This window comes from Kryptolebias marmoratus, linkage group LG12 (assembly GCF_001649575.2).
Source record: "Kryptolebias marmoratus isolate JLee-2015 linkage group LG12, ASM164957v2, whole genome shotgun sequence".
Classification (NCBI taxonomy): Eukaryota; Metazoa; Chordata; class Actinopteri; order Cyprinodontiformes; family Rivulidae; genus Kryptolebias; species Kryptolebias marmoratus.
Genome location: NC_051441.1, coordinates 22,606,898 through 22,634,247, shown reverse-complemented (window position 1 = coordinate 22,634,247; position 27,350 = coordinate 22,606,898). Strand labels below are relative to the sequence as shown.

The 27,350-nt window shown below is 38.9% G+C and overlaps 1 protein-coding gene across 1 annotated transcript in view; it reads right to left on the bottom strand.

The window, feature by feature from the left end:
- sept12 (septin 12) overlaps positions 1-27,350 on the bottom strand; it is a 122,212-nt gene that overhangs the window by 79,076 nt on the left and 15,786 nt on the right. The window contains exon 2 of the mRNA XM_017434639.3: positions 1,511-2,956. Coding sequence (XP_017290128.1) covers positions 1,511-2,956 — 1,446 coding nt within the window. The remainder of the gene's footprint in view (positions 1-1,510; positions 2,957-27,350) is intronic.

Sequence of the window (27,350 nt, the reverse complement as noted above, 5' to 3'; positions counted from 1 at the left end):
TATATATATATATATATATATATATATATATATATATATATATTCACGAAATCAATGTTTTTTTTTACTTGCCATTGATTTTTGGTTGAGGATTTTTCATTCAACTTCACAAATATGTTTGTTTGTAAAAGAACTGTGATAACCTTTATTAGTTTTACCCATTTTAAAAAGCTTTGAGTATTGTTAAAAATTGTCTTTTCTTTGTTGGTATTATGTTCTTTTTTATGTTTATGTTTATTAAAGGTTATTTATATACTGAAGAAGTGAAGGGGATAGACTGATTTGTTTGCTGCATAAATGAGAGCTCTTTATCTGAGAGTAGTTGTTTATCTATAAATTAAATTTTTAAAAAAATGTTTGCTTTAAACAAAATAGTCTGTGACTAAGTGCATTTTGGTACTGTTCTTGTTAAATGTCCATTTTACTTGGCACAAGTTAGAAAAACCACCAAAACTATTCAATTTCAGTGCTGATGAAGGCCAAGTGATTATCTGACCACAATATTAGCAATAATAAATGACATTTAAAAGCACCAATTGGTGTCAAATGACAACAAAAGCCACACAAATTTTGAGCTTCACATTTATACAAAAATCAAATAATATGCTTTCCTTTTGAAAATATCTCAGCTTTAAACAAGACACAACTTACATTAAGCCAAGTACTGCAATCATAGAAAAATAATTTATCCCTGAAGGCAAAGTGGCAACAATGTTTTTGGCCATGTTTGTGTATGTCTGTGTGTTCATTTGTTTAACATTAGCGAAATATGGACAGGTTTAGTTAAACTCAGAAAGTTACTGAATACAACTTCAACTGATTAACCTTTGGTGTCAACCCAGTTCAAGATGGCTGCCACAGCTAAGCAACATTATCAAACATACTAATGGGTATAACAGTCAGTTTTACAGATGTTGAGCTAAAATTTGGTGTGGCAGAAGCTGAAAGTTATTCCCAAAACTTACTCCAAGTGCTATATATTGCACACAATTATGGCATTAACTGTTAAAATCAACACAGTCTGGCAAAAAATGTCATGAAATACTAGACAGAATTCAGTGAAACTCTCAAAAAGCAATGATTGGATGTACATGTACACCTAATTACTATTTGTGGTCAATCTAATTCAAGATGGAAGCCACAGTTAATCAACTTAACACAACACAAAAATAGATATAACTATATGAACTACAACTAAATTTGGTGTGGTAGTAGCTAAGCACTGTCCATATTTAAAATGAATTTAAATATAGTGTCTCCTAAAAGACAGGAGTCAACAGTCTGTTTAATTTATATTTATTTAAAATTCTAAAGTAATTTTGCCAATATTACATCTTCTCTACTGTTCTGCTCTTTATGAAGTAAAATTGAATCTGACAAGCTGATGTTAATTACCATGAAATTTTAACACCATGATATAGTTTGAAACCAGTAACCAGTCCATACCTATCGCTAATCATCAGAAAACCTTGCAAGTCAAGTTTTTTAAGCAAATTTTAAAACATCTTACCTCCATTTTTCTTTTTCCCCTCTTTCCATCCAGTTGTGAACGTTGTTTCAATGGGACACCCAAACTCAGATGATGACTCATCATTCCTTTGAATAAATTTGGGGGATTGGACTCCAGGTGTCTGGGTGTCAGTTGTGGCAGGCCAGGAGAAAGAGGTAATCCTCTGTAAGATTAAGTCCACACTACCACTTGCATCATATTTGCCATCTTCCACAGACCCAATAGCTCTGGGGCTGGAGGGGCTATGCAGATTGGGGGCTATGTAGACAACTTCAGATTTAGACATAATATTCAGCTGGAGGCTCTCAGATGGGGAAAGGGGTACAGAAGAGCAACTTATTTCTGGAACAGGGATGGAGCTGTGTGAAGAAACTGGGGTGTCAGAGGAGCTGTCCAGCCTACTTAGTGAGGCTGAAGTGCTGACTGTGGATGAAGGGCTGTGGATTTGATGTGGGCCACCTGAGCTGTGTGAAGAAACCTTTGTGGTGTTTGGGTTCATGGATACTGCCTCAGCCTTGGTGGGAGAAGATGCTGAAATCACCAAACTGTCAAGATCCAAAGGAAACTTATTGAGACGTGGTATTTCTTTGGCTCTAGGCTTGACAGTCTTGACAACCTGGGACCCTTGTTGGTGACCTTTCTTTATGCCACCTTCTCCAAAGGAACTGACATTACAAAGACCATTCCAGTTGGTGTTAGTATCAATGTACTTCATTCCTGCAGAGATCCAGTCTCTATCCCCACTTCTTTGCATTTCCATTCTTTCAACTGGAATCTGGAAGTCTAGACTTGACAAGGAGCCATGGTTCAACTCCTGAGGCTCTTTAATATTTAGCACCATCTCTTGCCCTGGGTTTATCTCAGGCTTTAAAATATTTCCATGGGAGAGCAACTTCTTAATATTTGATTCAACTTGTGGGTGCAGAAGGTAGGATCCCTGGTACTCCCTATGAGGTAAAGGGCTGTGATAAGAGGCCAGTTTGTTAGTGGGAAAGGGATACCCACCCCTACCAGAGTACTCCCGGCTGGGTGTAGAGCTGTGCAGGTTGTCATTGTCGCTACCTGGCCCAGACAATGGAGAGCAAATGTTGGAGTTCAACTTGCTTTGGAAAGAGGCAGCTCTTGTTACAGAAGAGCCATTGTTGTGGATGATTGGTCTGTTCATTGTTCCTCGGTTGAAGGATAAGCTGCTGCCAACAGCACGAGACTTGAGTGCAGGGCTAGGATTGGAAGTCATGCAGATGTGCGAGTGAGCTGCAGAACCCATGCTGTTGTTGTTGAAGGCAAGAGGAGGAGGCTGAATGACTCTTCCCTGCCCCTCTCTCTCTTTTTTATTATTAAGGAGAAAATGGCAAGAAGAGGAGGAAATGGGGGCGGAAACAGAGGAAGCTGAGGTGAAGGATGTCATGTCATCTACATCTTCATTGTCAAAAGATCTCTTCAGGGCTGCAAAAAGAAAGAAAGAAATCCAGTTGATCAAAAAGGAAAAAGGTCATAACTGAACTCAATTAGAAAACAAAAGGGAAATTATGTTTTTGTTTGTATGTTTGTTTGTCTGTACTATGAGCAAAATATCTCATAAACCAGTGGGTATATTTTAATGAAACTCTTAGAAAGTAATCAATGGATGTTTATCTACAACTGGTTAATTTTTTGGAGTCAACCCAATTCAAGATGGCCACCACAGCTTAGCAAGCACAAAATTGTCTATAACAGTCAGTTTTACAAATATTGAGCCAAAATTTGTGGTAGTAGCTGAAACTCAACCCAATGTGGACTTTGAGTGATAACTGATTGCATAAGCTCTGTGTTTAAAACTTTAACATTAACTAATGAAATCATTTGTCATCTATTTGTTAGCAAATATCTTTGAGACAATATAAAGTAATTTGTAATGCTAAACAGAAAAACAATAGTGTGAATGCTGACTCAGCATTACTTTTGTAACTTGTAGCAATGCAAACTAAGCTCTGTCCTTTGGTTTCTGGGTCATCAATGTTTTTCCACATTGCCTTTGTGTGTGAACAGTGTCCCCCCTCCACAGGAGAACACATATTTCCGTTTTCCTGTAAGCACAAAGGGTGGATTGCACTCAGAGTCAGAGTCAGGACATCTGGGAGGGCGCACGGGAAGAGGGGGGTTCATTACAAAAATTAGCCACTGCAATGTGATATAGAATAGGAATGAGCGGGTGAGTGTGTGAGGCACAGCTAAGTCACATACCATTAAAATGCCTAAGTGGAACAGATCTTATCATCAATAACAACAAGTAGCATTACTTTATTTGATTACATTTTGCCTCTTGTTTTTGTTCATTTGTCTGCACTCTTGGCAAAATATCTCAATAATCACTGAATGGATTTTAATGTAACTCTCAAAAATGAATCATTGGATCCACATCTAAAATAGATTAACTTTAGGAGTCTACCTTATTCAAGATTGTTGTCACAGCAAAGCAACTTTAGCAAACAGAAAAATGTCTATACCTCAATCAGTTTTACAGAAATTAAGCTAACATTTGGTGTAGTAGTAGATGACAGTCATCTTTAACACAATTCTAATTTAACATAAATATAAACACCTTGATATTGTCTTGTATTCTTAACAATGTAAGGCACTGTTAGTTTCAACATTTCAATTACAAAATACCACAGGAGATGTTACAACACAACATCCACTTTGTTGTTGGTTTTTTTTCTTAGTTTTTTGTTTTTGTCTTGAATGGCAAACATCCTCTCCTGAACATAACCTACAATATGTAAAACATTGCCAAAAATTGAGGGAAGTTCAGCAGCGCCAAAAAAAAAACCAAAAACAGCGAGGGCAGGAGTGAGTGTCGTATTTTTCGCACTATAGGGTGCACTGGATTATAAGGCACACTGTCAATGAATGCTTCATTTTTAAACTTTTGTCATATATAAGGTGCACTAAGTGAAACAAAACAGCCCTCTGTCTTTTCGGAGAATACTTCACCAACGTAAAGGCCCCCACATACTTGGGCGTACTTCACTCTGCGGAGGTCTGTGCATACTCGAAGCAAACTCAACACAGACTCGAAGTGGACATCTGCCGGACATGTCCGCGCAAAAATCAATTTTTATGACCACATACGCGTACTTGGTGTCGCACAATAAACTGCCCGGCAAGAAACGGTGTGCACATCGAACTGTTTTGTGTGCAACACTAGCTCTCAGATGAGAATCGGCGCCAGTGCGCAGCACGACTGCCGCTCTCTGTGCAGCACTGACAGGTGTGCGGTGGCTGCCCTGGTGGTGAAGAAACTGGGCTAAAGGCACCTTCTTTTCTTTTGTTTTTTTGTAAGCTAAGAGGCAAGAGATCTCTTCCTCCTCATCCGGTGACGCCATGGCTGAAATTTGTCACGGGAGAATTTTAGGCAATCTGTACACTCGAGTATGAAGTCTCAACTGTCCGAGGACAGTCGGCCCGGAGTCCGCGCGGCTCACAGAGTACGCACAGTACGCCCGAGTATGTGGGGGCCTAATGCTGCAAGCGGTGCGGCTTTGTAGTTTACTAAAGTCGTACTAAATCATTACGACTTCTTACATATATAAGGCGCTCCGAATTATAAGGCGCACTGTCGTTTTTTGAGAAAATTAAAGGCTTTTAAGTGCGCCATATAGTCCAGAAAATACGGTAATGAGTTTTGTGATATTTAGTATTTGGATTTTATAGATAGGGTGTAGTGTGGTGTGTTTAGTGTTAATTTGGTCAGTTTTATTGTGTTTGAGTCAAAATAATGAGGAGATTTTTGAATGTGGAGCTCCAGCTTCTGTTTGAGGCTCAGATCCAGAGATGATGGAGCTGCAGTCAGAACCTCTCAGACACATAGACAGGCTCAGAGGCAGAGATGGAAATACAAATAAAAAACAAAAGGATCACTGGAAACAATCACATTTTGTCTTTCCTTCCAACCAAAATAATGACAAGACAGATTCAGATCCATATTTTGGAAGCATATTTTGAGCATGCATCAGGATATATTTTGGAACATATAACTGAACCGGCCATAGAAAATGACCAAAACTAAGAATGTGATGTGCCCCTCTGCCTTGTTTTGGACAGAAATTGTTTATATGAGTGGCACAAAGGTTTAATGGCAATTTTTAGAACTCCTGATTGTTTTGATTAAAAAACGCCTAAGAAATTGTCAGAATTTTAATGGAAAAAGTGTATATAACTTTGTTTGCTCAGTTTGTTCATGTGTTTATGAATATTATATTACTGTTTATATTTGCATTCTAACTTGTAAAAATATTTCATTAAGTATGTTTGTGATTTTTACAGTAAAAAAAAGAGTTTTCTACTCGGATTTTATGTTTTTTGTGTGGTTTTAGGTCTGCTGTGTTAATACAGTAGGTCAAAAGTAAAAAAATCACTTGAAATTCACACTTGGGAGGTTGTGCTGACAAAAATGACTCCAAACGTGGCAGGTTAAACCACTTTTAGGGTGAAATATGAAGGAAAATCAAAACTAGTCTAAAAACGTCCAGTTTCACCCTAGACTCCAGAGGGTTAACAAAAGGAATGCATGTTTAGAGGACCAGTCACATTTGCAAACTTAATCCCATACTGGAGGTCGATGTGTTGAGAGTTGGTGGAAGACTTAGCAGAACAGAGATGCCAGAAGATATGAAGCATTCCATTATTCTGGCTAAAGACTCTCACATTTCTAACCTAATCTTTCAGAGGTGGGTCATGGAGGTCGTAACCATATGCTATCTAAACTGTGCCAAAAATGGTAAATTCCTTCAAGTTCGAGGACTCCAAAGGGCTTTACACTACAAACAGTCATTCACACATTCACACACTGATGGCAGTAAGCTACATTGTAGTCACAGCTTTTTGACTGGTCTTAAGATTTTGATCAGGAGTGTACATCCCGTCATGCACCAGAGTCACTTTCAATAATGACAAACCCTGGTTCACACCCAAACTCAGACAGCTCCACCAGCAGAAGGAGGCTGCCTTCAAAGAGGGAGACGGAGACAGCTACAGACGTGCAAAGTATGGATTTAGCAGGGAGGTGACAAAGGCTAGATCCAGGTACAATACACGCCTGGAACAGCAGTTCTCTGCAAACAACTCTGCCACTGTATGGAGGGGGCTGAGAGAGATCACCAACTACAGGCCCAGAGCAACTCACTCTACTGACAATATTAAACTTGCAAATGATCTGAACGACTTCTATTCACGCTTTGAAGACTCGGACCACCAACCCCACCCAACCCCTCACACCACTTTGGATCACACCCATCCCCCCCTGCTCTCTCAGTCCGAGAGGAGGATGTGAGCAGGCTGTTCAGGTATCTTCAACTCTTCTCTGGAGTTATGTCACGTCCCAGCCTGTTTCAAGTCCTCCACCATCATCCCTGTTCCCAAGAAGCCACGCATCACAGGACTCAATGACTACAGGCCTGTGGCTCTCACGTCTGTAGTCATGAAAACCTTTGAACGTTTGGTCTTATCCCACCTCAAGGCCATCTGCAACCCCCTCTTGGACCCTCTGCATTTTGTCTACGGAGCCAACAGGTCTGTAGATGACACCATAAACCTGGCTCTCCACTTCATCCTGCAGCATCTGGATTCACCAGGAACATACGCCAGGATCCTGTTTGTGGACTTTAGCTCTGCATTCAACACCATCCTTCCTGCTCTGCTCCAGGACAAGCTTTATTAGCTCAACGTGCCTGATTTCACCTGCAGGTGGATCACAGATTTCTTGACGGACTGGAGTCAGCGCGTGCGGCTGGGGAAAGTCTCCGACGCACAGACTATAAGCACAGGATCTCCACAGGGATGTGTTCTCTCCCCTTTGCTCTTCTCATTGTACACTAACTGTTGCACCTCCAGCCACGACTCTGTAAAACTTATTAAGTTTGCGGATGTCACCACCCTCATCGGGCTCATCTCGGATGGTGATGAGTCTGCCTACAGGTGGGAGGTGGACCGGCTGGTGACCTGGTGCAGCAGCAACAACCTGGAACTCAATGCCCAGAAAACAGTAGAGATGATTGTGGACTTCAGAAAGGCCACAGCCCCTCTGCCCCCCCTCACCCTTAACAACACCCCCATCACCACTGTGGCCTGCTACCGGTTCCTCGGTACCACCATCAACCAAGACCTCAAGTGGGAGCCAAACATCAGCTCCCTTATTAAGAAGGCCCAGCAGAGGATGTACTTTCTGTGACAGCTGAAGAAAGCTAAGCTGCCAGCCAGGCTGATGGTGCAATTCTACACGGCTATCATCGAGTCCATCCTCAGCTCCTCCATCACAGTGTGGTATGCCGGAGCCACTGCCAAGGACAGATACAGACTGCAGTGCGTTTTGCGCTCCGTTGAGAAGGTGATCGGCTGTAGCCTCCCATCTCTCCATGACCTATACGTCTCCAGGACTATGAGGAGAGCAGGTCGGTTCACAGCTGACCCTTCTCACCCTGCAAGCAGCCTGTTCATGCCACTACCCTCAGGCAGAAGGTTTCGGTCCGTTCAGACCAGAACATCCCGCCATAAGAACAGTTTCTTCCCCTCTGCCGTCAGACTCCTGAACAGTTAGAACTCGTAACTCTATATCTCTGCATTGGCCACGTCATCACTGGTTGAAGCAAAAAAATAAATGAATAAATAAATTACCCTTTGTCTTTCTTCATTGTTATATTTGATACCTATTGCACCTGAACACCGAAGCAAATTCCTAGTCTGTGAACCCTGTTCATTGACAATGGCAATAAAACTGATTCTGATTCTGAGTAAAGAAAGATTAAGAAGTTTGTTATGTTCTAGGACACTGTCTGAGAACAGTATTTTATGGTGATGTTCCAGCAAGTTCAGGCTGAGCTGGCCTAGTAAGAATGTCTGGGATACTTACCAGAAGTTACGCAAGTCATAGTACATCATAACACAAGCGTGGGTTGGTCATAACTCTCATACACATCAATGTAAGTACTGTATGTATACGCCCTAAAAGGGTGAGAAAGTGGGATTTTGGGGATGTTCTGTGAATGTGAACAGAGTGCAAGGTTTGTGCTTTGAACAATAAAGTCCCCTGATATTGGCTGGAGCAGAAACCGGTATCTGCTTCATTATTTTCCTCTTTGTATCAGCAAAACCTTTCCTTCATACATGTCCTAATGTCAAAATGAATGACTTAACCAAGAAATGAAAGCTGCGTGAAGATGTTGTCTCGACCAATCCCACTACTAGGAGTTCTCATTTAGCCTGGATTGAGTAGCTTCATAACACTATGACCTCTTCTGCCACAGGATTATGTAACACCATTTAAAGCCTAACTTGGGTTTCAACCTCCTCTGTTCCCTATCCAGCAGGACACAGAAGTGTCTGTACCCTCCATCCAACATCACCTGCATTGGTGTCAGTAAATCTGGGGTCAGACCTCTTCTTAGAACTGCTGATCAGAACTGACATACTGACAACCCTGAACCCCAAGTACATGGGGCAAAAGTTTGGCTTTCATCCTGAGATATACCTCTCAAGCACACCTCCAAGAAGCTGGCTCCAAAGGTCATTGAACCTTTTGAGATAGAGTCAGCCTCTTGTCTGTTTGCCTAAAGCTTCCTTCTCCTATGAGGAGGAACGTGAATCTTGTTAATCTGGGAGACATTTGAGCCGCCATGGCATCATTTTTATGTCTCTCACTCATTATTAAGTTGTGTGACTTAACCGCTGTGCCATGTCCCAGCTAATCCCCTAGTGTGGATGTTGTTTTGTTTTTTTGCATTGAAGTAATGCCTTATGTTTCTCTTAGGCTCCGCCTCCTCCCCTGAGATTGGGTGCCGCTTCCTGTGTCACAAGTCAATCAGTCGTGCAGCACTACTTAAGGGCTGTGAAGTTGCCTTTTGGCCTTTTAGCTGCCATACACCTTTGCTGTACATGCTTGAATGCCTTTGTTGTAATGTAACCTTGGTCAGACTGATTTTGTAGGGGAGAGCTGCCATTTTGTTTGATGTCCATTTTCTCCTGTTTACGTGCTGGTAGGTAGGTTATATTGTAGGTTTGTATATTTTTGTTTTTCTGTGGAGTTAGGTAAGTTTCTTTTTTTTCTTTCAGGGTTGTTTTGTTTGTTCTGTTGGCCTGAGCTCTCCCTGAAGCTTTTATCAGTCTGTCCTGAATCTAATTTAACAACTTGGCAGCAAATAAACATCGTAACTGCCTATTATGAATCCTCATTCACTGTCTGAATTTATGTTGGTCCCTTATAGCCCCTATAGCCAGGGGACGTAACAATACACACACACACACACACACACACACACACATACACACACATATATATATATATATATATATATATATATATATATATATATATATATATATATATATATATATAGTGCTTTCCAGGTACAAAAATATAGAATCTACAAAAAAATACAGAAGTGTACATAAATGCTAAGGCCCTAAGTTGGCTACAAGATCTCCCATTGCAGATGTCTAGGAATCCCAAATGCAAGAACAAAGTCTAAGCCATCAACATGTATGCAGAGCCAGTCATCAGATACTGCTGGTATAATAGCTGATGATCTGCAAAGTGAATGTCTCAGGCAGCAAAAAGATGGAAATATAAGACACTGCACAGCATGTAACGCAGGCAGATTGAAGAGTTACCTGATATCAACAAATCCTACCAGTGGCTAAAGAAGGTTGGATTGAAGGACATTAATCATGGCAGCACAAGAACAGCAACAAAAGCCAGGGTCTCAGGACGTACGATGCAGGAAAGCAAAGCATACATAGAACGCCATAACCAAGTGGCTGGAATAGTGTACAGGAACATCTGGGTGGAGTATGGACTGGAGGTCCCACAGTCAAAGTGGGAGACTATCAAGAGTGGTGAAGAATGACAGGGCCAAGAAAGAAAGTATGGACTTGCATACTTGCTAAGTACAGCTGACAAGTATGGACTTGCCAAGTACTTAAGGATGCAGTGCAAGTGGAACACCCGTGTACTTCATGATATTACAGCTCAGATAAAGTCTATCATCTAACCAACAGCCTAATTTAGGCTGTTTTTACCCCTAGAATTTAACTCTCCTGGGTCAACGGACGCACCGGCGCGTCCAAGTCACATGACCGATTTAAAACGCTCTAGCGGGAAAGATCCACCCTGTCAGAGACTTTGTTTTCATTTGTGTCGAAAGTCCAGACTTCAAGCTTTACACCAGTTTTTAAATTATCTCGATAGGCCAAGGAAAACCAGAGTTATGATAAATTATTCACGATATATATATATTTTTGAAAATCATCATCAATCATCAGGATATATTTTGAAACATTTACCTGAATGATCCTGCATGAACAGGACATAGAAAATGACCAAAACTAAGAATGTGATGTGCCCCTCTGCCTTCTTTTGGACAGAAACTGTTTATATGAGTGGTACATAGGATTTATGGCAATTTATTAGAACTCCTGATTGTTTGGTCTAAAAAACGCCTAAAACATTGTCAGGATTTTAATGGAGAAAGTGTATATAACTTTGTTGTTGGTTCAATTTGTTCACATGTTTATGAATATTACTGATTATATTTGCATTCTAAGTTGTAAAAACATTTTATTAAGTATGTTTGTGGTTTTTACAGTAAAAAAACTAAGGATTTTTCACTCTGATTTTGTTTTTTGTGTGATTTTAGGTCTGTTGTGTAATACAGTAGGTCAAAAGTAAAACAATGACTTGAAGTGAAATGACTCCAAACATGGCAGGTTAAACTACTTTTAGGGTGAAATATGAAGGAAATTTAGCTGGTGCGTTGTTCAAATTTACACACCACTTCAAACGTTTACTCACATTTGGCCAGTGGCAGATGCCAATTTCCACTGCTGGTAGTAATAGTAATAGTGTATTATTAGGGTTCCAAGCCCACGGAAGCGAGTGGACGGCCAATGCAAGGCCTGGCCGTTTGCCTGCTCCCAGCGGAACAGGGAACCCTATTGTTTTTGTACGCATTTTTCATTATTTGTTATTTTTATTCTTCTTCGGTAAAACGCATTGGCCAGAAAAACCAGAAACTCCTGGGGAAAAGCCAAATCTAGTTTCGAATACAACTCCCACAATAAAAGCTGGATCCATGTGAAACTTGATACATAACATCTATAGGCCAATCTGCTGAAGGGATGATGGAAATGATTTAAAAAGTTTGACTTTTTTGCAAGTAACTCAATACTAAATACTTCAGAACTATCTCTGCCACACTTTAAGATTATGGAAAATGCATTTAGATCCCAATAGTGGATAAGATGTTTCCACTTTGTATTAAATTTGATGCAGTTTTACCAAACAGGGCGCTATAATTTCATAAAGTTTATATCTGAATAACCGCTTGATGGATTTACATCAAACTTGGTACAGATTATCAAGACCGCACCTTGAGGTGATATCTTGAATATTATATTGAAGTGGGCGTGGCTTATATGCTATCTCACTTTTGATCTTTGAACTTGGTCAAATCAAACTTGAACTTCGCAGAAATTACTGATCTATTACAGAATGGTGCTCTCTATGTTTGAGGCAAAGGTTGCAAAATTTGACCACTAGGTGGCGCTGTTACAACAAAAAATGCCCTTTTGCAAATTCTTTCACAACTGTTAGATGTACGCGCAGTATCTCTATTCTGGTGTGTTCTGTAAACCGTACCTTTTTATGTGAGTTTTGAAAAAAAAAATTGTAAAATTATGCTAATTAGTAGAAAACTCGCAAAATATGCTGACCCTACTTTCGTTAACTCCTCCCAAGGCTTAAAGCCAAATAAAGCAAAACTTCACGTGGGATGACTGGACCACCGGCTAACCCAACGTCGTGAACGGATTTTCAAAGAAATGCTCAGTTTATGAATTATGCGTAAACAAAAAGAAAAATTTCCAAAATAAAAGTTTATTTAGCGTAACTTAAGAACAGTTTAAAATTTATCAATAGTTTTTACACCAGTGGTGCCTAAGGCAGAAAAAAAAAAAAATTCTCTCCATTTTCAGCTCTATCCATCACTAGGGGGCGCTACAAAGACGTAAAATTTCTACTGCCGAAATAGCGGAATGGATTTACGTGAAACTTGGTGGGTATCTTCAGGATACAACCCTGAAACTATGTTTTCAAGATGGTAATGATTGGTCAAAGTGGGTGTGGCTTATGTGGAAAAACGTATGTTTAGCCATTAACATTTCGAAAAATTTACAAAAAAAAATCACTTGTTGAGTTTAGAGTGCTAAGACTTACAGGATATGTTCCTTGCATGAACCCTGAAAGTGCTGATCAAAATTTGCAGCTTTATATTAAAGTGTGTCGTTACTATTTACGAAGTTCGTAACTCACGCTAGCAGTAGCAACTCTGACTCTGTTTGGTCGAACGACTTGAAATTTGGTACTCTGCTCAGATCTAGCCTAACTACAAAGCACAAGAAATATCACTTAAATTTGAGCGCCCCCTTGTGGTTAATCAAGAAAAAAATAAATGCTAACTAACATAGCTTGTTTTTATTTTATTTTGGAAAAAGCTTTAGACTATGGTGAATTGGACAATTTAGGCAAACAAAGGACATGATCAGGGTCATCTGTGAATATTTTGAGATTTTTTTGGGACATTATAGATTTTAACAAATTCCTGAATATATTTCAGTATGACCAACACTGCTATGACGAAGGTTAACAATTTCTTCTACAAAAGCCGTTGAGTGTGGAGATTTCCCAAAGTGCAAACATTATTCCACATATACACACGGTGATGTGAGAATATTTAGGAAATTTTATCATAAAGTTGCAATTTTTTATGATTTTTTGTGTATTAGCTGGACGTCATTAAAATTAAGTTATCAATTTTTCATAAACAATTCATTTGATTCAGGAGCATAGAAATAAAAAAAAATTATTCCACATGTAGGTATGGTCATTAGAGAATATTTTGGTAAATTTTTGGAGAGTTATGGATTTTTTAATGAATATTTATTTGGCTCATTGTGTTATAAAATTAAGGTTAACATTTTTTTTTTACTGAAACAGCATTGAAACTAGGGACATGGAGATAAATACATATTATTACAGAAGTAGACTTGATCATCTGACAATAGCTTGGTATATTCTTTTACATAATATAGATTTTTTATTAATTTAATTTCTTGACCAAGTGTGCCATAAAATCGCTTTTAACAAGCAGAGCAGAGCGCGCAGAGAGGGGCGGAGCGTGGGGGCTTGGAACCCGTTTATAACTGCTTGCAGTTCTAGTAACCTTTGTTTATTGTTACTGGAAAACTTTTCAAAACATTTAACTTTATTTTTAAAGGGGACCTATTATGTTTCCTTGAATAAGTTAGGATAGGTCTGTGGTCTATACAAAACCTGTTCATTAAATTTAATACACAAAATCATTCTCAGATATTGAGATTTCACCTGATCAGTTCTGTCTGTTTTGAGCTCATTTCAGAATGAGCGGTTTTAGGGCTACGTCACTTTTATGCAAATAAGCTGCCACGCTGCCCCCAACACCCAGCAGCCCACCAACTCTGCACTACAATAAAAAAACATAAAAACTCACTGAAGGATTAAACACTGTGGATCTGACTAACACTTATAGCACTAATAGTTCAAATTCTGAGGATTTTGACTTTGGGACAGGGGCACTTAGCGGTTCCGAACCGACATTTGTCGAGTCGGACACCAGCAATCAGCAGGTTCAAACCCGAAAAGTGTTCGTTTTACAGACACCAGAAAACATTTCCTGATTGTCAAAAAACGGCAGTTTTTTTTTTTTTTTTTTTTTTGGGGGGGGGTTGCGCTTAAGACTGTTTCTAGAAGCAGTAGATACCCAAATGGAAGTACAAAAACATGCAAAAATTGAATTTTGCATAGTAGGTCTCCTTTAAAACAAAAATAATAATAATATGCATTGTTTGAATGAGAAAATAGTGACTAACTAAACAGATAGTGTCATGTAAAAGTGTAGAGGTTTAATATTAGTGTCATGATGGGCAGAAAAGGAGACGAACCCAAAGCACAGACTCCTTTTCAAAAAGGAAAACTAATTTATTAAAATAAAAGAATCAAAAACAAAGGCTGACATGGCAGCAAAACCAAACATAACAAAGCCAAAACTGAGACACAAGCAAACCTAAGACACAAGAAGAGAGGGACAACCAGACAGTGCGTGAAGTGACAATGAACCAGCAGTGAGTGGAGGAGATGCCCAGGTTTTAAAACAGAGGGTAATTAGGGGAAGTGGGAACAGGTGAGTGATAACAACTAGGATCAGGTGAAGATGGGCGTGGCAGGAAAACAAGAGACTGACTGAGGAGAAGTGAATGATGACAGGAAACAAAGACACAAGGAACAAGAACTGAACTAAGACAAGGTTGAAGACAGGAACCAAATAACGAATTAAAGAAACCATAAACTCAATACAAAAAAACCACAAAACCCCCAGATCCTGACAATTCACTCATGTACCGTTCTTTCACAATGGTATGTCGTGTTTGAGAAAGAGTGTTTCACAAGCCGAAAAAGCAGCAAAAAACAAGCCCTTGTTTGGCTAACCATAGCTTAGCCTAGACAAAGACTTTTGCCCTTTTCTCCGTACTCCATGTTTAGATGGATTAATAACCTTTAATAACAATTATACAGAACATCACAAAAGTAATCAATCTATCCTTTTAAGATGCTTGCCTTAACCACATTTGTGAGGTAAGTCATATTATATGAGGCCTCATTTCAGTCATTAAAGCAAAGATGCAAATTAAATGCTTTAAGTGAGAAAGTGCTTCATTTTTGTTAAAGAGAAGAGCTTAGTGTTTGGATCAGATAGTTTATGGGACAGCTTAGAAAGATATGCAAACAAAAATAATGAGTAGTAGCAGTGGAGCTTTAAATCACACAGCTAGTTGAACAGCTATTGGCCAACAGCCTCTACAGGCTCCAGGCAGTCTGAGGATCTATGTGTGAGGACTTGGCTGGACTACGAGCACAAACTTGCTCTCCTCTCTGTAGATAAGGAGTCCTGCTATCAGATAATTGCTGATAATCTGACAAACACTGAAGAAATAATGATCTGTGACAGTGCTGCACCTCCTCTAATGTTTTACCTGTGTGTGTTTGTGAACCCCAGTCCTACTACACAATGTGTCACCTGATAAAATGATAAGCCTAAACTATGGGTCTTTGTCTCTGCGTGCTCAAAGTTAAATTGAGGGATGCTGAATGAACAGTCGGTGCTCCTGTTTATCACCTGCTAGTCTAAAGTCTAAAATGGAAAATATTACATGCATCTGTTTCAATGTGTTCGTCTGTTAGCAAAATATCTCATGAACTACTGGACAAATTCTAATGAAATTCAGAGAAAAAGATAATTCGATGTAGATTTACAACTGAATAACATTTGGAGTCAACCCAATTGTAGATGGCTGCCACAACCAAATGGCCTTCAAAAAACAAAAATGTCTATAGCTCGGTCAGTTTTACAGATACTGAGCTAAAATTTGGTCTGGTAGTAGCAGAGAGTCATTTATAACCCATATTCTGAGCAAAATATCCCATGAACCAATGGTCATGTTTTAATGAAACTCACAGAAAGTAATCATTGGCTGGACATCTACAACTAATTAACTTTTGGAGTCAAGATGGGTGCCACAGCTATTCCACATTAGGCAACTCAGACACTTTTACAAATATTGGAAAAAAAAAATCTGATGTGGTCGTAGCTGAGTCGTTTACTGTACATACTCTAAGTGAGACTTCTTGTGATATTGCATGAGATCATGCATAAGGCTATTCTCAAGGTTTGATCAAAACAGCTACAACTTCATTGTTTCTCAACATAAGATGATCTTAGTCTAAGACTTTGGCATGAAAGGTGGCGGGTGATATGCATTCCTTCAAGGAATGCTAGACCTTTAATTGTCTGTGAATTTGTGTATGTTGATGTCTGTGGCATCCTAAAGGCAACTGCTTTACTAAAAAAGAGTGTGTTTGTCAATAGGCATATTCGGACTAGTGCTGGGCGATATGGCAAAAATCCAACATCACGATATGGATAATTTTATATCACGATAACGATATATATCACGATGTACCCCAATTACGTACGTTGTCGGTTATTCTCTGAAAAATATGAAAAAATAATCTAATTTCTTACTTTTTTCAAGCTTTATTTTGAAGTGACATTTAACTGAATTTTCACAAATGAGATCTGCTGCATTTTAGTGCAGCAATATATATGTACCTGTTAGACGTAACAGTATCAAATGACAACAGACTCCATTATCTTCGGCCGACTATAGTTTCACTTTTCACAACTTTCCCGGCTCTTTTACAACTCGTTTGACCTTGCACTTTTTGGATTGTTAAATATTCTTTTTTGTGTTTCTTCTTTAAGTGATAGAAGAGGTTTGTTGTGTTGGCGTCAGATGAGAAAACAGTCTAATAGCAGAGTTAGCATTAGCATAGTTAGCATATTACCTTTTTCTTATTATTTATCACTTATATAAACAGAATGTATGCAAAGTGACAACACTAATACATTCGTTGTAGCCTACGTTATGAAATATTTACATGAATCATTGATACAATTATGACAGAAACGATANAGCACTTATGGTAAAAACACGGCGCTGCACAGAAAGCTGCTGCCGTAAAGCATGTCGCAAACCCACACGTAAAGCAGCGTCATGTCGCAAAACGCAAAATGGAGGTTCTTCGCAAAATAGTTATTTTTTCTTAATATTTATCACTTATATAAACTGAATGTATGCAAAGTGACAACACTAATATATTCGTTGTAGCCTACGTTATGAAATATTTACATGAATCATTGATACAATTCTGATAGAAACGACAGAAACTATAGAGACGATAGAAGAAAATATATCACGATAGACACTTTTCTATCGTCCCCACAATATGTATCGCCCAGCACTAATTCGGACCAAACATTTATAAGGACTGTTAGTCCCACTATGGAGTGGTTATAAGGACATACATGTTTGCTTTTGCATCACCAGAGAAATATTGTGAATTCACAACACTCAGACAACTGTCAGTGAAGTCTCAACAACTACACACATGAGATGCATCAATAACAATGGAAAACTCTGCAGCTAAAGCTGTTTGTTGTGGATCTTTGGTTTAATTTAACAGTGGAGTTTAGGAGTGCTACAACCATTCAGAAGAAGGAGGTATAAGAGCCAAGACTCATCCGACATGTGCTGCACACATTCAAAGAGAAGCACATCACAGTAAACGGCAGTTAAGTAGCTTTTACTTCAGCAATGCAAATTCAGTTTTATGGTGCAAGTGCTAGAAGAGCTTTCAGTTTGCTCAGTCACTAAATGTTTGTTTATGTATGGACCAATCACATCCCTTTACATCACTTGAGAGTTCCTAGGGAGTCAAGAAAGCTTTTACTCTAATACATGAGCTTAAAGTCCCAATACATAATTATAAAGACTATGAATGTCCACAGTACTAGCAGTGTGAAAACAAAAGACAAGATGGACTACTTCAGATGGTTATAAATGAAATGCGGTCTGAAAGCACCTAATGTGTCTGTAACGGTGGTATCTTGCTGTGCTGCAACTGTTGGAGAGTAGTTGGAGGCCCAAAATTGAGAGAAAATAGCTGAGTTTTCTGTTGTAGTCTCACTGAATTGTGTGTCTAAGGTCAGCCATTTAGCTGCATTTTGAAGGAGTAGTTTCTGAAAATCATGGTCTATTTTTGTGTGTATTCCCTGCAGAACTGTATTCTAGGCTGTGCACGTTATTTCTTGGCCCACCTCCTCCTATATTGTATCTGCATTGGCTCTCTTTCTACCCACCTTGGCAGTCGCCACCATGTTTATGATTTAATCTACTGTAGAATACTTTACAGAGATTTACTTCCTATTTCCACACACATATCAGTCAGTTGATGTAAAATGCTGTATTTTTTGTCCAATACTTAACATTCCATGTTTGACAGGTGACAGGTTAGAAATCTGTCTAGAGTTGGTCTACTCTGTTGGACCAAAGTCAACATGTCTGATGTAAATACACTGGATAAGGTTTATGTATCTCACTTTTAAATATAGGTATGCAAATATGTCCTCTGTTGTGTGTTTACATACTAATGTTAAGACTAAGTGGCGAGGACTGTTTTACCAGTGAAGACCTCTGACTTTATCATTTCTGTTCTCGCTCATAAAAACCTCTGTAGGCAAGCTGAGACTTAAGGTGAGAACTGGAGCAAGTCGTGACATCTCCACTGCATGGTGACCAGTATTTTACCTAAAGGAGACATACTCTTAAATATACATATTTTCTGTGGTTTACAGCTTACATTGACTGAAGTGACTTCTAAATTAAAAACTTTGACAGGTCTTAAAAGAAGTTATCCAAATGAGTGGTTTTAATTTGCAGCCTACAGTGCCCATAAAAAATATTGATTTCCTTGGATCTTTTATGCTTTTATTGCTGTCATAAATCAGTCATGGTCAATATAAATTGGCCTTCTTTACAAAAAAGTTCCAAACAACCTTCCCCAATATCAAAGTGAAATCAAATTATTACAGAGTAATACCAATTAAATACAAATAGATATTTTAAAATAAGTGGTTTCATAAGTATTCACTTCCTTTAAAGCTTGTTACTCCTTCAGGGTGGTCACAGGTGTCTTGGCAGTCTCTCTCACTATTCTTCCTGCACGGCCACTCAGTTTGTCAAGATGGCCTGCTCTTTACACATGTCCCATATACATCATTCTATGAGACAAGGCCTGATGCTATTGGCTGACATGGACAGGGAATGAAAAATAAACAAGGCATAACCATTCTGGAGCTGTATACCTGCTTTGGTCTCTGAATTGCCAACACAATGTTCACCCACCCTGACATTCATAAAAGCACATGAAAAAATCCAAAATCACAGCGCTGGCACGTGATCAATTATGTCAACATCTGCCAGCATTATAGGACAGACCTGACAGATGCACACATCTGCTGCAGTACTGGCTGCTGGACTAACCTGGATCAGTGGCCTAGTGGTAGAGTGTCTGCCCTAAAACTGGTAGGTTGTGGGTTTAATCCCCAGCTGGGTCATACCAAAGACTGTAAAAATGGGACCCATTGCCACCCTGCTTGACACTCAGTATTAAGGGTTGGAAATGGGGGGTTAGATCACCAAATGATTCCAGAGCGGCCCTGCGCTGTTGCTCACTGTTAATATAATTTAAACTCATAAAGGTTTTCATAAAAATTGCATTCAAAAACAGCAAATATTGCTTGCCTTTGTTTACAACAATTTGGCGATCAGTTACGATCAGTTATGGAAATTCTACCATTAGAGATCATAATATCTTGGCACAGTTCATTTGCCTACGATCTTAGTCCCAACCTTTACTTTATTGCACTCCACCGCTTGATTTCATCCCCCAAATTAATTCTACTTCTGTTGACTTTCATCCTGACAGCTTTCAGTCAAAGAAGAGAGAAGAACTTTACCTTTTTGCTTTCAACCTGGCATGTCTGATTCCATTGTCTCCCCCTGACTCTGTTTAATCCTGGGATTATTTTATTGACTCAAGATGTGTTGTGCACCAAGACTGTCCGAAGTGTACTTGTCAATGTTTGAATGTAAGCAAACTACTTGAAATTATTGGCAACAAAACAAACAGTATACTTTTGGTAGTGAATGATGCATAATTAGTAGTTATTTTTATCATAGATGATGTACATGTACAAAAAAAATTATAATCATTTAAAATTTTTAAATGACTGATTTTCATTTGTTGATTTTTTTCCCCAGTTATTACTTTTGTCAGTTTTAAGTTATTTCAGTAATGTTTGTGGCATTTTTTTTTTAATAAAAAGGTATCACGTTTGTCTGCGTTGTGAAAAAGAACAGGAACACATCAAAAAAGCTCTCCAAACATGTGAGTATCCAAATTGGGCTTTTGTCAAGTCAGCTAGGAAATCCACTGTTCCACACCACGGAACAGAACAAGGAGAGGAACAGAAGAAAGAACATTGTCATTTCTTACGTTGCTGGAGTATCAGAGAAATTCAGAAGGATTTTCTCCAAACACAACATCCCAGTACATTTCAAACCCAACAAGACTCTCAGGTAGAGGCTGGTCCATCCTAAGGACAAAACAACCAAACTGAGCGGAGTTGTGTCTGCCGTTCAGTGCAGCGAAGAATGTTCAGACCTTTATATTGGAGAGACCAAACAACCTCTCCACAGACGCATGGCTCAACACAGGAGAGCCACCTCTTCGGGACAGGACTCAGCTGTCCACCTACACCTCAAGGATAAGGGACACTCCTTTGAGGACCAAAATGTTCATATTTTGACAGAGAGGACAGATAGTTTGAGAGGATGGTAGATATCATAGCATAACATAAACGTTAAAAGAGAGAAACCAACTTGAAACAGAGGAGGAGGTCTCATACTTTAGCTTTCAAAATCTACAATGGAGCATTAAGCCTGGTACCCAGTCAGTTTCACTCTAATCAACAACTGCAGGGTTTCCCCCAGGCTTATAATACAAAGGCCCTGCGCGGTGTCACGTTGCTTGGTCGTGCACCTCCTAGTTTTTGTAACTTGGCGCGGACCGCACACATCGCGCTTCATTCAAAATGGATGATTCTGGTGTTCTAGTGGAGCTGGTTTGCCTGTGTCAGCATTTTTATGATCCCTCTGCGAGAGATCACAAAGATAATCAAACGGTTCAAAACTCATGGAAGGAGATTACTGCTGCAGCTGATAAATAGGAGAGTTTATAGAAATATTAGTCCTATGATGGGTGAATCACAACTAAAGCAAATAAATCACTGAAAGTCAAACTGAATGCTTTAAGTTGAAACATCCTCTCTGTATCACAGCCAGAAACACAACAGCTCTTCCTCCTGAATACCTGCAGCCATCTTTGATGTGACAACCATCTGCTCTCTTTTTCTTTTTCCATATCTCCATTGGTTATGTAGCGTACTGTCCCCTGTCTTTTCGGAGAATACTGCACCAACGTAAGTGTCATGTATAAACGCCTACACTGCCCACTCAGGTCTGCGCGCCATGCACAGAGCCCTGTGCAACACTACAAAGAGCGACTGTAACTGAGCCTCAAGACTTTCCTTTTTTGATAAATGCTATAGTTAGGGTGGGCTTGGGTTTCCTTAGCTTTCCCTTAGATATGTGGCTATAAGCTTAGACTGCTGGGGGACAAACTGATCACATTTCCTCACTCTGCTGCCGTCTTTACTTGCTCTGCTCCTAAACATTATTGCCTTTGGCGGTGGTTGATAATGAAGTAAATACTCATTAGTGACCAGTGAACTGGTAAACACTGGGAGGACAGGAGGGCCAACCAGCCCTGTGGGCACACACTCAGGAAGAGCTGAGTCTGGGGTTGTTCAGCCTAACTTAGCCCAACACCAGAACATGAAAATAAATGACTAGAATACAATTTTAGACTTTCTCAAGCTTAGTTTCCACACTATTTACTTGCTTTAGCAGCCAAGGTTTTTATTTATTTATTTTTTGCTTTGATGATTTTGTTTTTAAAATGTATGCCTTTGTTTTAATTGTTTTATGATTTTACTGTACAGCACAATGATCAACTTCCGTTGTTTTAAAAATGTTAATTTGATTTAACTTTTTACTGACTTATTTACTTTAATGTTATGTGTCTCAAACTGTGGTACAAATATCACTGATGATACTTAGGATCCCTCTGGTGCTACTCAAAAGAAATTTCTGGAATCAAAATTTTGATATTATTCAATTTTAATTCAACTTTATTCATCCCAGGGGATATATATGAAGGGTAGTCATATAAAGTGTGAGTGTATATATGTTGGAAAGGAGGATTTGTATATATTTATGTGGTGCTGTTATCAGCAACAAAGGCGTGGAACTAACATATCTCAAACTACAGCTTTCAACCAGGGTTAGATGTAGGAGCCAGTAAGCACTCTCCCAATCAGTTCAATGACAGAAACTGTCTGAAGAGGGAAAGCAAAGGCAGCAAAAGCAGAGCAAGATCACATCTTTAATTTTAGACGGGAGAAATTGCATTTTCTGTGAAAATGTAGCATGAATGCTGAGTCCTTAATGACTGTTGAAATTTGCTGAAGAAGTTGAAACTGAGTTGTTAAAGCTAAAAGAAACAAAACACCAGCTAAAAGTTGAAAATACCAAAATGTTAGATGAAAGCTAAATGTAGCAAATGTCTCGTTAAAAATACCTAAGGGTAGCTAAAGTAGCAAAATGGTAGCTAAAAGCTAAAAGTAGCAAGACGCTAGTTAAAAGCTAAAAGTAGTGAAACATCAGGTAAAACCAGCAACAGGTGAGCTGAAAGCAAAAAAATTGCAAAGAGCTAGATAGAAAATTAATGCAACAAAAAGTTAGTTAAATGCTAGAAGTAGCAAAACACTACCTAAAAGAAGTAAAATAGTAGAAGTTAAAAGTAACAAATAATAACTTAAGGGGGCCTATTATGCTTCCTTGAACAAGTTAGGACAGGTCTGTGGTCTATACAAAACATCTTCATTACATTTAATACACAAAATCATTCACAGATATTGAGATTTCACCTGATCAGTTCTGCCTGTTTTGAGCTCATTTCAGAATGAGCGGTTTTAGGGCTACATCACTATTATGCAAATAAGCTGCTGTTGGCCACGCCCCCAACTCAGTCCCAACTCCAAACATAAAAACTCTCTGAAGGATTAAAGGCTGCGGATCTGACACACATTTATATTGTTGTTAATTCAAACTCTGAGGATTCTGACTTTGGGCCAGGGGCACTTGGCAGGTCTGAACTGACATTTGTTGAGTCAGACAGCGGTAATCAACAGTCCGAAACCCGACTGGTAGCGGGTCAGGACAGCGGCAATATAGACACATGTTCTATATTGTAGCCAACAATAAAACATTTTCTTTTCCCAGCAGATAATGTTCAGCAGTAAAACCAGCCAAACAAACGTGATGGTCTTCCTGTAATAAAGTGGGAGGAGCTCCACTTGGGTTGCTAGGTGAGGGGCTGGGCTGGGCTTGGGGTTGTTAGGTAACGGGAATTGTGACGCATCAATCTCAAGGTTTTTGAAACAGGTCGTTTTGCAGACACCAGAAAACATTTACTTATTGTCAAAAAATGGCTGGGTGTTTTTTTTGTTATTGTTTATTTGCACTTGGACTGTTTCCAGAAGCAGTAGATACCAAAATGGAAGTACAGAAACATGCAAAAAGTGAATTTTGCATAATAGGTCACCTTTAAAACTAAAAGTAGCTAAAAGACGAAAAGAGAGCAAGTATGCTGAAGCAAATTTCAAAAAGAAAAATGTTTTACAGGAATCAAAGTGATCACAATGTGTTGGTAAATAAAGTTAAATATTTTGAAAAGTACAAAATTTTATATATATATGTATAAACAATAGTCATAACACCCATCTTCTGAATGAGCTCAACATTTTGATATATGAATGGTTAAAATAGCAGTAAAAGTATGCATAAGTAAATCATACTGGAAAAAAACGGTAAAACAGCAGCGAATGTTGAATCATATTTTTTAAGATTCTTTAAAGACCAAAACATCCCTAGGTTTGTTGTTAGAATTTTGTGACACATCCTCGGTAGTGGACCTCAGGTTCATCGAGTGTTTCAGCCATTACCACTAGAGAGCCTCATGAAGTGTGTCTCAGCCTGTTGGGTCTGTTGAAGGATTAAAGTTAAGATAAAGAAACAGGTTGGGTTTTAGGGTTAGAGATTAGAGACTGACTGGTTAATTGACCAAATGATTTAATTGGCCAAAATTTGCCACTTTAAAAAAAAAAGAAGCAATTAGCCACATCACTTTTATCACATCAAGTGTGCATAAATACATGATTATTTAGGTTAAGTAATTATGTTTTACTTTTATAAACTGAAAAATACATATTGCCAGAAAAAAATGGTGTTGTATCTCGGCCATTTGTTGCCCTGATTTCTAAAGAGAGACATCTGCACTGTCCAAAGAAAAAAACTTCAATCAACCTCTATTAGAGTTAAGATTTACGTATATTGGCCAGTTTGCTCTTTAATGTCAGATATGAATATAAGTTGGTACTACTTTTTAAAGCTTGTCATGGTGGTGGAACTTGGAAAGGTGTTGATACTCAAGTATTTTCTGAGGTGCTACTCCTTATGAAAATTTGAGAACCACGGTTTTATGGTAAAAAGAGCTCAGAGAAGCTAGTGGATCCCCAACTCCATGGATAAAATTAGTAAACCACATATTGATAGGGTAACACAGTATTAGAACTATCATTGCTATTGGTGTTGCTATTATCTTAAAATAACTGACCTGTGAAACATGTGCATTTAAATAGTGATTCTGACTGATCCCATATCTTTGCTTTCTCCTATGAGCCATTTCATAGCCCTAAGCACTTTCAGAATAGCCTTTAAAACTACAGTATTTCCATAAATAAATCAAATTAGGTGATAAATAAAAGGCTCTAGTGTGATTTCAGCGATTTGTGCTTGCAGCAGAGTGATTGGCTTCATAAATCCTGATCAGAGCTGCCTTAATGTCTTTGAGTGAAAAGAAGACTGACACTGACTGACGTGTCCTTAGGCTGCTGTTCTCCACTGCGTTAATGCAGGCTGGAATGTTAAGGGGGGAGCACAGCTGTGTTTTTATTGAGTTCTATTTGTCCTGAGAAAAAACGACAAGCTTTCACTGTGTGTGTGTGTGGGGGGGGATAGGGCCAGCTCAGCTCACTGGGTCAGTAAGTCATGGGACTCTACCTGATCTTTACAGGGTGCATGTTGGAGTCCAGTACCACTAAGTGTGTTTGTATACATATACAGGGTTTCCCACAGCGTATTATAAGCCTGGTGGGCCACCAGGCTTTAGTGACCCTGCCGCCAGGCTAAGCTCTGCTTGTTTATTATAAATACGTAATTTTTTGTATACGTTTTTTTCCACCTGCTGCCCCAAAACTGCTATGTTTATCTACCTCACCGCGAGAGGGTGAGCACGCCAACAGTGGTGCAATCGTGCTGGCACCGCCCCTGCGCCAAGGTCCCTTGCGGTGTCTTGTTGTGCAGCTTTAGTAATTTGAAGCGGACCGCACGCACCGCGCTCAGTTCAAAATGGACGATTTTGCTGCTCAGACGTAAGCGCCAAGTATAAACACCTCCACCATCTGTGCGCTGTTCAGGAAGCCCTGCATGACTCTAATGAGCCCTGAGGCCGAGCCTCCTTCAGCTACCTGGAGTTAGCATGTTGTCAGAGCCACAGTGATAAACATGGAACGAGCCGGTTTAACCAAAAATGGTTAGTTGAGCTGAAGTTCAGCAGCTGGCTTTACAAGACTGAATATGGTAAGCATGTTTTCACTTAGTGAAAATATTATCCTTGTTTACCAGTAAAATGATGCTATTAAATTCAGCATTGGATATGTTTTGTTTTGTTGTTCCATGTAGTGATCCAACATGCAGCCTGTGCCACAAAAAGCACAGTACAGTACAGCATCTGTCTGTCTGTCAGAGTTCTCTGTTGTTATTCATTGGCCTGGAAGTGAGACATGTGTTGGTGCTTTGTTTGCACTTTTTCCATTTATGTTCATTTAATTTATTTGTAAATTTGACTTAAATTAGGATTTAAATTAGGTGCAATAAATTAATATTTATTTTAATTGTATTTTTGTTTTAAAAAGTATTTTAAAAGTTCCTTTTTGTAAAACTCTAGTTGTGTAAATATTTGGCACAAATATCTTACAATATAACAATAAATAGCCATATTTTCAACTTTCTGTCAACTTTAATCTTTTTTTTTTTACTAAATCACGGTCAGCTGGCGAACGGCCACTTACCACTGGGCTTAGCCTCTTTTCTGGGGGAAACCCTGATATATAAAAATATATATATATATATATAATATTTTTTTTCAAACACTCAGATTTTTTCAGCTTTTTCCATGACCCCCCTGATGTGTGACATCCACAGAGCCGCTGAGGTTCATGAGCATTCATTCATTTGCAGTACGTGTACTGATGTTGTGACAATGGTCAGGGGGTAATCGGTTCTCACCTTTCCACGTTCCCAAGTCATTATGTGCATTGTTTGGTCGGCCATGACTGTACTGGTGATCATCAGAATTCGATTCTGAAAAGTTTCCATTTGATTCCAGAGATCCAGCTGTTGGTTCAGGTTCATACTGGTAAGGTTATATATCCATTATTACCGCAAAGTATTCCGGCATTTCTTCATTTTAAAAAAAGGCTTCTTCTCACATTTCCACTAGTAAACAACCAAACAGTAGAGGCATTCTTGGCCCACCAAGATACAATGCATGTCATAAACCCAGGATAGCATCTCCGCCCTACAAATCACCCACTTCGGAAATTATTGACTAAAACGCTAAAAACAAGTTAAGTAAGTTTTAGGTCAGAAAAACGGGTCCCTGGAATTTTGTGTGGATATGTTTGACTAAATAATATTCATGAAATGTCAATATTTTGAGAATTCATTTCAGTTCACCTTTCAGGCTCATCTGAAACATTTGAAGGAACATCAAATCTGTGATGACCTGTGTATATATGTGTATATTTTGTACTCACTTTATTGTATTGTTATTGTTAGAGCCATTCTTTTGTTTTTAGTGTTATTTCAACTTGTCAGCACAGGGGGGCATAAAATGCTACCTTTCACTTTCTGTACACACATTTAACACAGGTGAAATGATGCTAAGGGGATGAGAAGAGACAGAAGCAAACAGTGTTTTTGACCTTGGAAACCATGGAAACCGTGAAGACCATGTAAATCATGTACCAAAGTCAATAGACGGGCATTAAGTGTTATTGGAACCTTTTTG